Source organism: Pelophylax lessonae, assembly GCF_965119305.1.
Source record: "Pelophylax lessonae genome assembly, chromosome: 3".
Classification (NCBI taxonomy): Eukaryota; Metazoa; Chordata; class Amphibia; order Anura; family Ranidae; genus Pelophylax; species Pelophylax lessonae.
The window spans coordinates 585811-599722 of NC_138770.1; the positions used below are offsets into that span (position 1 = coordinate 585811).

Here is a 13912-nt window from a genome sequence, read left to right on the forward strand (position 1 = left end):
GAGGAATACGATGGTCCGGCACCGTCCCTCACAGTCTGAGGTTCCTCAGGATAAGAGGAATACGATGGTCCATCTACACTGTGTGGTGCCGGATGGACATTTGAGTTAGCCGGGTTTTCTCCTGGACTATACTGCGTGATGTCCTCATCTTCCACTTTACAGTCTGGAGACAAAGTGAGACAATCCTCTGAGGTTTTCCTCATCTCCCGTCCATCTACTAAAATAGAAATACAAAGATTATTACTAGACATGAGCCGATTGGTTCTCCAAAAGCAGGACTCCGCCCACATCAGGCAGCTTTGTCTCTGAGGATCTTACAATTCCACCCTCAAAGTAACTAGTAAATGGGTCCTCTGATCTTCTACCAGTTCATTTCTTCATTCATGGGCCTTAGTCACAGAGTGAGGGAACCACGAGAACTGTCTTTTATAGGAGTGACAGTGATGAGGGGATTATAGGACGAGTGTCCCCTCCCCCTCTATCACTCATTGCCATCTTCCCAACACAAGAAGTCCCGCACTTCCTTATTTAGTCCATAATTTAGTCATGAATAACAGCGGGGCTGAGTCCCACCAGAGGTCAGAGAGTGAGGATGGGGGGAGAACAACCAAGATGAAGACTGGACTGATCCTGAAGATCTCCATCATTGGGTTACTGACTCCTCCCTCATTATCACTTTCTGTTTAAGGTTCCTAAGTTGGAGGATGTTATCACATTATTATCACCATGTAAAAGTCTGTCCTCCAATCAGATCATCAGATATAAAATGTCTAGCTGGTAGGAAATGGGTGTAACAAAAGAGAATCCATATTATGTGTATATATAGCAGTGGGTAGAGGGGAGAGCAGGACTATGTAATGTACAACTTAATGTATAAGATACAACTGATAGGACTATATAGTATCAGAATTATGTAATGTACAATATAGAGTATATACTGCAGGGGTCAGAAGTATGTAATGTATTTAATGTTAAGGACCCACCTGTGCTGATCTTTGATGTCCCCGTTATTCCATCCACCTCTACAGAATGTTGATCATCCCTCTCATAGGTCTCTTTGTCTTCTGTTTTAACATCAACTTTTATATCTATCGGATCTTCACCCTAAACCAAGAGAAAGATCAATAATAACATCTGTATGACATAATAATTATTATTGTGACCTCACCAAAAAGAATCCACACATCGTCTCCACGAGTCCACATTCTATATTCTCTGTCCCACCAACCTTGTAACAGTGAGGGATGGTGTGACCTTCCTGTGTGGAATCCCGGGAATACAGAGGACGGGGACATCTCTCTGGTGGGTTCCTGGTATTAGGTGGCTCCATCATATCCTTGTGTCCTTCTGAAAACTCCTCCATCACTCCATACTCCTCATCCTCCTCTTTATACTCTTCTTTAACAACAATATTATCATCCCCGAGGATTCCACTCTGAATATATAATAAAAATGACATCAATGGTAACAATGCAGATAATGTACAGATCCTAATGATACTATCAGTGATTGTTCCTCATCTACCTGATGATGGTGAGGGATGGTGTGACCTTCCTGTGTGGAATCCTGGGAATACAGAGGACGGGGACATCTCTCTGGTGGGTTCCCATTACTGGATCCATCTGTAGGAAACACACACACTGACTGAATACATTGTTTCTATGTGTTTATCAGATGATGGGGGATCTAGGTGGATCCTCCGTACTGCTCTCTCCTTTACAATAAAGTCTCCTCTTACCCAGTGATGTGAGGGGCGGCTGATTCTCCATCATGACGTCCTTGTAGAGATCCTTGTGTCCTTCTAAATACTCCCACTCCTCCATGGAGAAATAGACAGTGACATCCTGACACCTTATAGGAACCTGACACACACAATGATACAGTCACCATCCAGACACATCCCTTGTCTGTTACTGGATAATGTCCCAGAATTCCCAGCACCGCTCACCTCTCCTATCAGCAGCTCCATCATCTTCTTAGTGACTTCTAGAATCTTCTGCATGTTGCGTTTCTCAGGATTTAGGGAGTCACATGGAGGCACTGTGATGGTCATATGATCACCTGACTTCAGAAGAGGGAATCTCTGTATTGAAGAACCAATAGGAATGTCATGTTAGAATCCCAGAATCCTCCTCATCTCTCTGGTCAGGTCTGTGTTTTATTAATAGAGATAAGAGTGATGTCATGTGACCTCCCAGAATCCTCCTCACCTCTCTGGTCAGATCTGTGTTTTAGTAATAGAAATAAGAGTGATGTCATGTGACCTCCCAGAATCCTCCTCACCTCTCCGGTCAGGTCTGTATTTTAGTAATAGAGATAAGACTAATAATAGAAGGTGATGGCGCCCTCGATGTGCAATAGATATAAATAGCTTTATACATGAAAATTATAGTAAATAAAGATGTTGAGCTAGACCAAATAATCAATGTATTATCCAACAAGTGACCTGTATGAATTAAAGTGCATAGCTCTAGTAATGGACTAATCCATAGTAAATACATAAAACAAATCACGCCAATCCGTGACACATTATTATTATTATTATTATACAGGATTTATATAGCGCCAACAGTTTGCACAGAGCTTAACAAAATGAAGGCAGACATTACAGTTACACTACAATTTGGTACAAAAGTAATCAGAGGGCCCTGCTCCTTAGAGCTTACAATCTAAAAGGGAGGGTCAATTGATACAAAAGGCAATAGCTGTGGGGGATGAGCTGATGGAGCAAGTGAAACAGTGTTATTAGTTAGTAGCCGGGTAGGCTTCTTTAAAGAGAAGAGTTTTCAGGGATCGTTTAAAGATGGATAGATTAGGGGACAGTCGGACAGATTGGGGTAGAGAGTTCCAAAGAATGGGAGAAGCTCTGGACACATAAATGCAAATATAAATCCAATGTGACTGTTCCCAACTCCAAATATACGGAGTGATTCTGTGAAGGGGATATCTTCCAGTTCCCTCATCACAGAGGCTCTGAGGGTAGATGGCAACTCACCAAAAGTGTTTGACCCCTATTTACAGGAAGTCAAAAAACTCTGTATAGAGGACCAATTGGTTCCTCGGCTCACACCATACCGCTCCAAAGACCCCTCTGGATGTAGCTAGAGAAGTAAGGATGTACTCCACCAAAGATATTGAAAGGGCTTCTAGTGCAGTCATTTTATTGAAGTTTCTTTAAAAGCGATATAAAAGAGATTTTGCACTCACAGGTAACCGTGTCTGCCCGGCACGATGATTGCTACAGCATGTGTGGATGTGAACCGTATGGCGCCAGAGTTCCAATCATGCCTCCCTCTCGGTACTAGGCTTGAAAGGGAAGTCACCTGGAATTCACGGAAGTGAGGAATCCCCGCTCAGGCATACGTTTCACCGTACTTGGCATCTTCAGGAAGTGACTGTTTCCGGTTTGCATTAATGAATGAGTGGGATTGGTTAAGCTCCTCCAAAATGAGGTGGGGGGGGGGGGGCAAACATAGGAATAGATGTTTGCCTCTATCAGGATATATTCATCCGCACATGCTGGAGGAACCCTGGTGTATAATCAATCGTATATCATTCTGACAAACACCATGATGAAGTATAACATTTTAAAAATGTATTTATGGCGCTTATGCAAAGAATATAAAAATATAAATATCATAATTTTATGGTTGAGCAGACCACACATGAGGGGTTCTACATTTAGATCTTTGAGATTGCACCTGCCATAAAAAAATAATGTATAATGACTTTGCCCTACAATTAGTACCATGATTGATCTATTTACAAGTCAGATGGCAAAACTGCACTTCACTGAAAAGGGAATGTGAAAAAAAATGAAAGAGAGATAAATGTAAACAAGAGATTTCAAAAAGGAATAAAAACTAAAATATAAAAAATGATGAAATCTCCCTGATTAAGACAATGTAATGGGGGGGGGGGACCCCATGCTGTGGTGAGCCCGTTACATAGTAATAATGAACCTTAATAAAAGTATAAAAAGTTTTCTTAAGAAAAGGAAGTTGAAAATTAGTAATCAGTAATAAAGCAATTTAAATCAATATCAATGTTGAGGCCCTGGGGATACAGTGATTGGAGCCTATATAGCCATTGGGTCTCCATTTGGGAGACCTTTTTGGTCATATTTGTACCTCTCCAATAAGGACGAACTTTGTCTATACCCCACAATCTCAACAGTGACGGGTCCTGGTTGTGTACCGGTTTGAAATGGTTGGAGACATTATGATGTATATACCCCTTTCTAATGTTCTCTTTGTGCTCCCCCACCCTTTTGGCTAGTGTTCTTGTGGTGAGACCTATAAATTGGAGGTTGCAAGGACACATGAGTAGATAAGTGACATACCCGCTGTCACAGGTTAGGAGTTGTTTTATCTCATATTTTTTCCCCGTGACAACAGAGGGGTAAACTGTTTCTACTCCTGTTCCTGACCGTTCTACGTCCCTTGCACCTATAAAAACCAGTATGGTCCAAGGTGAGAGGTCTCTTTAGAGGCTGAGTTACATTTAAGGCCAACATGTTGTGCAGCCCTGGGGCCCTCCTGTAAATTAAATTAGGTTTATTTGGGAGAGTTTTTTTCAAAGTATGATCCTTTAAAGGTATTGGCCAATATATTTTAACTATTTTTTCTACCTCTCTATAGTGAACATTGAAAACTGTGAGAAATGCACAATTGAACTGGTCCCCTTGTGTGTCCCTATTTTTAGGGATCAGTAGGGTATTTCCATCCAGTAGGCCTACTTGTTTCCTAGTGGTTTCATGTCATTGTTTATTATATCCTTTTTCCAGGAACCTTCCAATCAGCATGTTCGTTTGTGTGCAGTAATCCTCCTCTTTTTTACAATTCCGCTTTATTCTTAGGAACTGACCCTTTGGAAAAGCCTTCATCCAACTTGGAGGATGACAACTCCGGGTTGAAATGTATCCATTTTGGTCAGTATCTTTAAAATGTGTACGGGTACCAAGATGATTTCCAAGTCAAGGAATTGGATTACCGATGTATGCCATGTACGGGTGAATTTAATATTGTACTCATTGGCATTTATATGGATTAAGAACTTCTCCAATTCCCTTTGTGATCCCTCCCATATGACAGATATATCATCTATATACCGTTGGTACATTTTAAGTTGTGACCATTGATAAGTAAAAATTTGTTCTTCCTCCCATTTTTTTAAAAAAGATGTTGGCAATACTGGGGCATAACCAGCTCCCATTGCCACTCCTTTTAGTTGGTTATAGAAGTCCCCTGAGTAGCAAAAATAATTATTGGTCATTGTCATATTCAGGGCTTCAGTCAAATCATTTGTTTGGGGGGGGGGGGGGGGTAAGATCTGAATATTTATTAAGAGCCCATAAAGTGGCATCAAGGGCATCCCTTTGTCTGATGTTAGTATAAAGGAATTCAACATCCATTGTTGCCAACAACGTTTGTTCCCCTACCCCTTTGTCTTTAATCGGATTAATAAGCTATCTGCCATCTTTTAGATGGGCTTTGCTCTTCATGGATACCGGCTGTAGAAAGGAGTCCGTGTATTTCCCTAGTGTAGAGTATAGGGACCCTATCCCACTGACTATGGGCCTACCTGGTGGTGTGGTTTTATTCTTGTGTATCTTGGGGGCCTGGTAAATCACTGGGATTTTGGGAACTTTGGGTAGAAGATACTTCCCCTCTTTCTTATTCAATACTCCCAATTTTAACCCCTTTTGGATTAATCTATAAAGTGAAGATTTCCATTCACTATTTGGGTTACCCGGTAGTTTTTTTTATAGGTGGTTGGGTCCTGGAGTATTCTTTGCATTTCTGCATCATAATTTTCTTGTGTTAGCATCACCAAGACCCCCCCCCCCCTTGATCCACGGGTCTTATCACTATATTTTTGTTTTGTTCTAGTTGTTTGATGGCCTCTTGAATCTGTTTTACATTTTATTTATAGTTTTCATAGGAAGTGTTTTAATATCCTTCTGTACCATACGTTTGAAAACCTCTATGAACTGGTGGGAGGGATTTTTGGATTTAAAGTTAGATTTTTGTTACGTAATTCTGTGTGAACAAACTGGGATTGGTCTAGATTGCGTTTTCTGCTTGTATGTTCCTCCCAAAAAAACTTTTTAACATTGTCTTCTTGCAAATTTTTCCAAACCTATGGAAGTTTCAAATTTGTCTGGAGATTTTGTGTGTGGGTGAATTTTAAACCTTCTCTGAGAACCAACAATTCATACTTAAAGGTGATCTCTGTGAGGTTAAAAATTCCTGTAGTTAAGTCTCTTTTTTCCTTTTCTTTTCTGCTACATCTACAACCTCTCCTCCTTTTCCTCCTGTGGGGTGCGGAGTTGGGATGGGGTGTTGGGGCCTCCCTCTCAGGATAAGATACTGGTATCCCCCCTTGGGATGGGATATTGGTGACTTCCCCTCTGGTGGTGTTCTTGCTGGACAATCTAAAATGGTTATCTCCATTCCTTCCCTTGTGAATTGTATTTTCTATAGGGTGGTCTACCTCTTCCTCTCCCTCTGTTGTTCCCCCTAGAGTTACCCCTGTGTCTGTGGTTTATTAATAGAGATAAGAGTGATGTCATGTGACCTCCCAGAATCCTCCTCACCTCTCCGGTCAGCAGGTAGATGATCTCCAGGGTGAGGTTTAGTATCTTCTCAGTCATGTGACTCCGGTCCTCCTCCATCCTCATTTGATCGATACAGGTCTCCTTGTAGACGGATAACTTTGGGAAAAGAAAGTAAGAATTATGTGGATTGTATTGGTCACACAATAATAGGATGGGGGTGTAAGGGGGTAATAGGAGGGTTGCTGTACATTTAGGAACTACTGCACCCATGGGAACACATTTAGTTTGGACTTTTTAGAGTTTGCTACATTTTTGAAGTTCCGGGACCCTCTTGACCTGCCGGATCAGAAACTCCTTTTTCTCTGTTGGGTTTGTTTTTATTTCTGAATTGGATTTAATTAGTATTAGTTCTGCAGACAAGGAATGATAAATACAATCCTTCCTTTGAATTGTTTCCTCTGAGGCAGTTCTGTGAGGTCAATGTCTGGTCATCATGATGTCCAGGAAGGGGCACTTGCTGACTTTTGGCCGGAGTTGCCAGCTAATCAGGATAATTGCCAGAACTCCGGCTGCAAGGCTCCAATCTCCGGCAGCCTGCTGACTGACAGGAGTGATGTCACTGTCACTCTCTGCTGTAAGAGACGGGATTGGATAGCTGGTGGAGTACAGAGCTGTAGGGGAGGAGTCTCTTCTGTTTTCTCCAATAGCAGCCCAGTGTGGGTAGGAAAAGGACAATATTTGATAGGGGTTTTTCTCTTGGTCTATTTTGTGTCCTGCAACAGATTCCTTGACCAGTGGGATGATGAAGGCTTCCTTCACTTGCTGGTAGTAGTTCTTTAAGGAGTTCAGAAAAGTAAGTGCAGGTGGGGTGGGAGGACCATCAGAGACCAAGAGCCCATATGAGCCTAAAAGCCCCTTCTTACCTTCGTGCCTCACAGGTCCCCACAGCAATTCAGCCCCACTAACCTCTCAGAGGTCAAATCTAATTGATCTTTATTTTATCACCATATAGAGCATTGAATTACTAGCTCCAGAAGAAGCTTAATTGGAAACATGTCGAGCAACTTGGCTCAATGAAATATTGTATTTATGTGCAAACTAATAAAAGGCTGGTACAGTATTAGCTCTTGGTCTCCTAGAAGGATTTGGAGGGCAGGAGGCACCGTTTGGCAGAAGAAACCAAGCTGTGCTAGGTTTTCCAAGAAGGATTGCTTAGAACAGGTTGTGCAGCACATTGAGCCTTTGCAGAGTCCCCTCCATACAGAGCCCCCTTGCTGACCCTGATCTGCCCCTAATGTGGGCTCAGCATCCTCCAACATTAGCCAATGGGAAATTAACTGACGGAGAGAGCCTGGGACCAGTGGGTCAGGGAGGCCCTTCATGGTTTCTTGCACCAAGGCCCTGAAGGTTCTAGTTAAGCCTCTGCTCAGTGCCCTCAGTATTTTCCTCCCTCTGACACTGATGGAACATTCTTCATGGCAGGCTGGGGAATGTTTTCTTCCTCCTGACCAGCAATGTAAGGGGCTCCATACTCCGGACCCCTGCACTCCATCATTGTGTTGACTGCATATTGTCATGATTGCCCATTGGCTGCCTGTGTAGTGTAATCATTTTTACAGAGTTTGTGGTGCCTGTTAATCAACAGACATCTCTATAGCAGTAAATGGGGAATACCAGCATAAGGAGCAGAAGAGCGAATCCACCACCAGGTACCCGGTCACAGATAATCCGGTGGATGAGGGGCCGGATTACGCTTAGATATAAATAGAGAGGGCGCTCTCCTAACCTGGTGATATCCGATGTGTTTGGATTGGAAATCACCAATCTTTGTCCAGGAGGGCTATTGGTAGGTGAGGAGGTCTTAAAACCCCCCGCCCAGATTCCTTAATCATTTATAGCCCAGAATTGCTTCTTCTATATCATCATATATCACTAAATTCATACAAAACTTTATTTATAATCATCAATAACTGGTAATATGATATAAAAATGCAGATTTTAGATTCCCTTATTGCAACATACGAGGTTAATCTAGGTTTCCACACTATATATGTGTGTATCATCATCTGCTGGAGATAAAAGAGTCACAGTGACTATGGAGGAAGAGGACGGACATGACGGGGGGGGGGGTTACTGGGTGTAAATAGAAAAGAAGATCTTATTACCTCCTCTGCTACCACTTCCAGCAACGTCTCCTCTCTACTTCTAACGACTCACCTCTCACCAGAAACTTCCTGTCTGTATCTGACATAACTTCCTGTCTGTTCTGACATCACTTCCTGTCTTTCTTCCATAGAGACTTCCTGTCTGGGTAGAAGTGAGATCACCATCTTGTGGAGCTCAGAGGAACTGCAGCACTGAGAACCGTCTGGTAGTGTGAACACGGCCTTGTGCTGTGTGTGTATGTACTGTATATAATAAAATGAAGGTGCATGATAGTGACAATCAAAACAGAAGTACTAAAACACACTAGCAGCGCTAAAATTCATAAATAATAAATGAAGTGCAGTCCATTGGGATAATGTCCATATGTTCATATAATCATGCAATAATCAGGGCGTCAGGGCGTCTCAGTTGAAGTTACTTGCTAACGAAACGCGTCAGGGCGTGGTCACGCGGTCACGAGGTAGGACCTGGCGTCTGATGCTGAACCCGATGCTCGCTACAGCCTGGTACCGGCGGCGAACTGACACCACGGGGATTGGCCTCTACACGCAGGTTTATGCCTCATCCTTTATATGACAAGCTTGCTTTGTTTTATATGTTGTAAGTGCATCAGCTATTGGGGATCCTGTTGTGGGTAGTAAAGTCTGATTTTAGCCATGCAATATTGCCCTATGTGAGCTATTATTTTCACATGTACTACCCCTGATGTAATTGGAATCTCCTGTGGGTCGGCCACAAGAATTGATCCGATTGAGACTGATCGAGGGCCGTTTGTCCTGGGAAATTCCTGTGGATATCGTTTTCTGAGCCTGAGATAGGCTGGCATTACAAGTCCCTGTATGACCAGATTTCTGGTGAGTGTCTCTCATTAGGGGGAGCACGTTGGTGCGGTGGAGGGTCCAGTGTAATATATCCATTCACGGCTTCTGGGCACATTGCATGATTATATGAACATATGGACATTATCCCAATGGACTGCACTTCATTTATTATTTATGAATTTTAGCGCTGCTAGTGTGTTTTAGTACTTCTGTTTTGATTGTCACTATCATGCACCTTCATTTTATGCGGTTATATTTATAGCAGCAGCTTTTAGATATATCATTTGTTTTAGCGTTTTAGCATTTTATATATCACTCTATATACTTATAGGTACCTGGTAATAGCGCCGGTTGAGTAAGTAATTGTAGTCCCCACTTGTGTCCGTTTCACTTGCTCCTTTTGGATATGTACTGTATATCCTTATAGACGGGTCATCTCCACTCCCACCAATGGGGAGAGAAATATATTACTGCCTAGTCCAGCCTTTCTCAGTCAGGGTTCCTTCAAAGCTATTTTGGAGCCTCTTATTAGGAGAGTGATGGAGGTCTATTGAGCGCACAATCTGAGTGCGAGCACCAAGAAAGCACACAATTGGTGTTTGGGGAAGGAGGTGTTTTGTAGTCCACTACACATGGTTTGCTGGAGCATATACTGAGATATGGAGGAGGAAGCTCTGGAGGGTTTGGAGGCATTTATTGGTGGAGATATCATTTATTGAAGTATGAAGGAGACGTTGGATGGACTGTGATGTCACTCTATGGTTGATCACAGGATACTGATGAGGTGAAACACGTCGATTTATCACAGCTGTTGTCACATCTTTTACTTTGGTGATAAGAGGGCGGGATTTATGGATATAAGGGGAGGGGTTATTGTATTTATCGCCCATTTCCCGATGCTGGATGATGCAAGAAGCAGACACTCTATAAGAAGTCTTGTCTCTGCCAGCTGGGGAAATAGCGAGTGGGAAAACGAGTTGTTGAGGATTTGAATAGTAAACTCCTTCATTGTTCCTGGTCAGCTGGGGAAATATTGACTCCCAGACCTTCCCAGACAGAAAACTGGTTGGAGGATTGGAATAGTAATCTCCTTCATTGTTCTCAGCTGGGAGTGTCGGGGGTTTGATTGACTTCTTCCCAACTTCACTTCCACAACAAACTCTTCTCTAGGAATCTATGAATTGGGGGATAGATTGTGTCTGTGACCCCAAAATTACCTGCACTGGGTTTTTTACTGACATTTTCTGTTTCCTAATCCTAATATCGTGTGACATAAAACATTGGAACTACCGCAATTTTATTCTCTAATAGGGAAATGGGTGCTAATAGGCTGCAGGAGATCTGCTGAGACATAGAAAGGGAAATGGGTGCTAATAGGCTGCAGGAGATCTGCTGAGACATAGATAGGAAAATGGATGCTAATAGGTTGCAGGAGATCTGATAAGAAAAAGGAGGGGGTTGAAATGAAGCAGATCTCCTGCAGCCTATTAGTATCTATTTCCTCTGCTGAGAATAAAATGGTGGTGGAATTATTTTTTCCTTTATTTCATTTTATTTATCTTACTAAGTTGTGTGTTCATTTACTGCCCATCCGAACATTATACCACCCACCATGACATTATACCACCCACCCAAACATTATACCCACCCACCAGAACATTATACCCACCCACCATGGCATTATACCCACCCACCAGAACATTATGACCACCCACCAGAATATTATACCCATCCACCAGACAAAGCATCACACTGCCTCCGCCAGCTTGTCTTCTTCCCATAATGCATCCTGGTGCCATCTCTTCGCCCACATCCCTTGCAGCCCCATACACAACAAACTGCAATGCCCATTTCTTTGCTTTAAAAAAAAAACAACTTCAGGGAAAACATGTTTACTTGCTGCCAAATATACCCCGCCCACTTCCAGATGACATTGTAATGAGATAATCTATATTATTCACTTCACCTGTCAGTGATCATAATGTTATGGCTGATCAGTGTACAGTACATACACACTAAAATATGTGGATACATTCATCTATAAAGTGTTAGGTGCTCAAAATAATATTCTCTACAGATCTACTGCTTCCACTTCACACCTACTTCATTCATATCATAATAGTGGCTGCTATATTAAATAAACTAAAAACCTGTGAAAATTCATGTAATCATACAATAATTTGTGCTCAATATAGTGTTCTCTGCAAGTCCACTGCTTCCACTTTGTAACTACTTCAATTAATTTATTTTGCTAAATTAAATCCACAAATGAATGAAAAGTTGATAAGGTGTGAAAGTTCTCCGTGCTCCAAGCTGTGCCAGCTGTAGTGTAGCCACGCCTTCTTCCACCTCTTACACACATGATGGTGAGGGCGCCCCCCTTAGTAGTGCTTCCCCACTCACCAGAGCAATATGACTCCCAGCTTTTCAGCTACCAGAGTCACAAACATCCTTCACACTCTCCTCACCTCCGATGGCAAAGGAACTGGATCCTCCTCGCTCACTCCTGCAAGTCTGCTGCACTTTCTGTCAGTCTCCCTCCTAGACTCGTCTTCCTCCTCCGACCGCTGTTCCAGCAGGAGCTCCGCCTCTTCATACACACTCAGGGAGGAGAGAAAGGGGAAGGATATACAGTACATACACACACAGCACAAGGCCGTGTTCACACTACCAGACGTTTCTCAGGGCTGCAGTTCCTCTGATCTCCACAAGGTGGTGATCTCACTTTTACCTAGACAGGAAGTCTCTATGGAATACAGACAGGAAGTGATGTCAGGTACAGACAGGAAGTTCTGGGTGAGAGGTGAGACGGGTGTTCCGTGAGAATTACCTACCCGTGAGAAAAACCTACCCCTCGTCACTTCCGGTTCACGGCACTGTATGGAATGCAGCCGTTACATTAAAACAACTGTGCTGCAATACGAATCATCTCCGCTCCTGTGGCTGTCACTTCCCTGCTCTCGGCAAGTAAATATAAAAGCGGCGGCGGGTGTATGTAAACATAAATCACGGAGACGCCAGCCGCTTTTATATTTACTTGCCGAGAGCAGGGAAGTGACAGCCACATGAGCGGAGACGATTCGTATTGCAACCCCGCTGTTTTATTTTACCGCCGCGTGGGTAGGTTTTTTCCACGGTACACCGTCCTATTTCCATACTAGTGCGCATGCGCACTAGTCTGCTCCTCTGTCGTCCCTTTAGGTATCCGGCCCTGTGAGCATGCGCACTGCTGCGCTGCTCAGCTGTTCCTGGCCGGAAGTGACGAGGGGTAGGTAATTCTCACGGGGTAGGTAATTCTCACGCTACACGGGAGGAAGTTGAGAGGAGACGTTGATGGAAGTGGCAGCAGAGGAGGTAATAAGATCTTATTTATTATTTACACCCAGTAACCCCCCGTCATGTCCGTCCTCTTCCTCCATAGTCACTGTGACGTCTTTAATCTCCAGCAGATGATGATACACACATATATAGTGTGGAAACCTAGATTAACCCCTTCAGGGTTAGAACATTTCCCCACTTTTAGGGCCGGAACATTCTCTTCATTTTGAAGATCTATTCTAGTAATATGTTCCTCTAAACAAACAGCACTGACAATAAATAGACAATACAATGACCATCCTGACTAGAGATGGGCTCGGGTGTGTTTGAGTTCGCACATGCCGATCCCGCCAGGAAGCCGACACTGCACTCCGCTAATCACAGGCAGTGAGACATTTCCCAATCCGCATGTGCACAGATCAGTAAATGTCTCACTGCCTGCGGACTGCAGAGTCAGCTTCCTGCTGGGATCGGGTAAGTGTGAACTCGTACACGCCCGAGCCCATCTCTAATCCTGACCATACATGGCCTACAAAGGGCAATTATTACACAACACAGGCAGCCAATGGGCAATCATTACAATATGCGGCCAACACAATGATGGAGTGCAGGGGTCAGGAGTATGGAGCCCCTTACATTGCTGGTCAGGAGGAAGAAAACATTCCCCAGCCTGCCATGAAGAATATGTTCCATCATTGGTGTCGGAGGGAGGAAAATACTGAGGGCTCTGAGGGAAGTAGAGGAGCTGAGGGGATGTGAGGGTTTAGTGAAGCTGGAAGACTTTAGGGGCCTCTGAAAGGGTAATGTATCTGAGGGACGCTGAGAACCTTGAGAGGGTAGTCAGGCTTCAGGCCTCTGAGGGAATAGGGGGCTGGAGGGCTCAGGGGACTCTGAGGGACAGAGGGTAGGGGGATCTATGATTGTCCTCCCACCCCACCTGCACTTATTTTTCAGACATTACAGAACTGACAATATTAACCATCTTATTGTCCCACTGGTCATGTGATTTGTTCTGGAATATTATGTAAGATGAAGAAGGGAATTCCTT

At 43.4% G+C, this 13912-nt stretch overlaps 3 protein-coding genes across 3 annotated transcripts in view; 1 reads left to right on the plus strand and 2 right to left on the minus strand.

Annotated features, from left to right (window-relative positions):
- Nucleotides 1-13912, minus strand: part of LOC309549119 (uncharacterized protein) — a 2919967-nt gene that overhangs the window by 97788 nt on the left and 2808267 nt on the right. Inside the window, exons 26-28 of the mRNA XM_082249156.1 lie at nt 1229-1435; nt 984-1104; nt 33-217 (exon numbers count right to left, since the gene is read on the minus strand). Coding sequence (XP_082105282.1) covers nt 33-217; nt 984-1104; nt 1229-1435 — 513 coding nt within the window. The remainder of the gene's footprint in view (nt 1-32; nt 218-983; nt 1105-1228; nt 1436-13912) is intronic.
- The window catches only part of LOC309548636 (gastrula zinc finger protein XlCGF66.1-like), a 292938-nt gene that overhangs the window by 97788 nt on the left and 181238 nt on the right, over nt 1-13912 (minus strand). The window lies entirely within an intron of this gene.
- LOC309549117 (uncharacterized protein) overlaps nt 12874-13912 on the plus strand; it is a 4285597-nt gene continuing 4284558 nt past the window's right edge. Inside the window, 1 exon segment of the mRNA XM_082249155.1 lies at nt 12874-12900. Within this exon segment, the coding sequence (XP_082105281.1) occupies nt 12880-12900 (21 nt within the window). The 5' untranslated portion in view covers nt 12874-12879.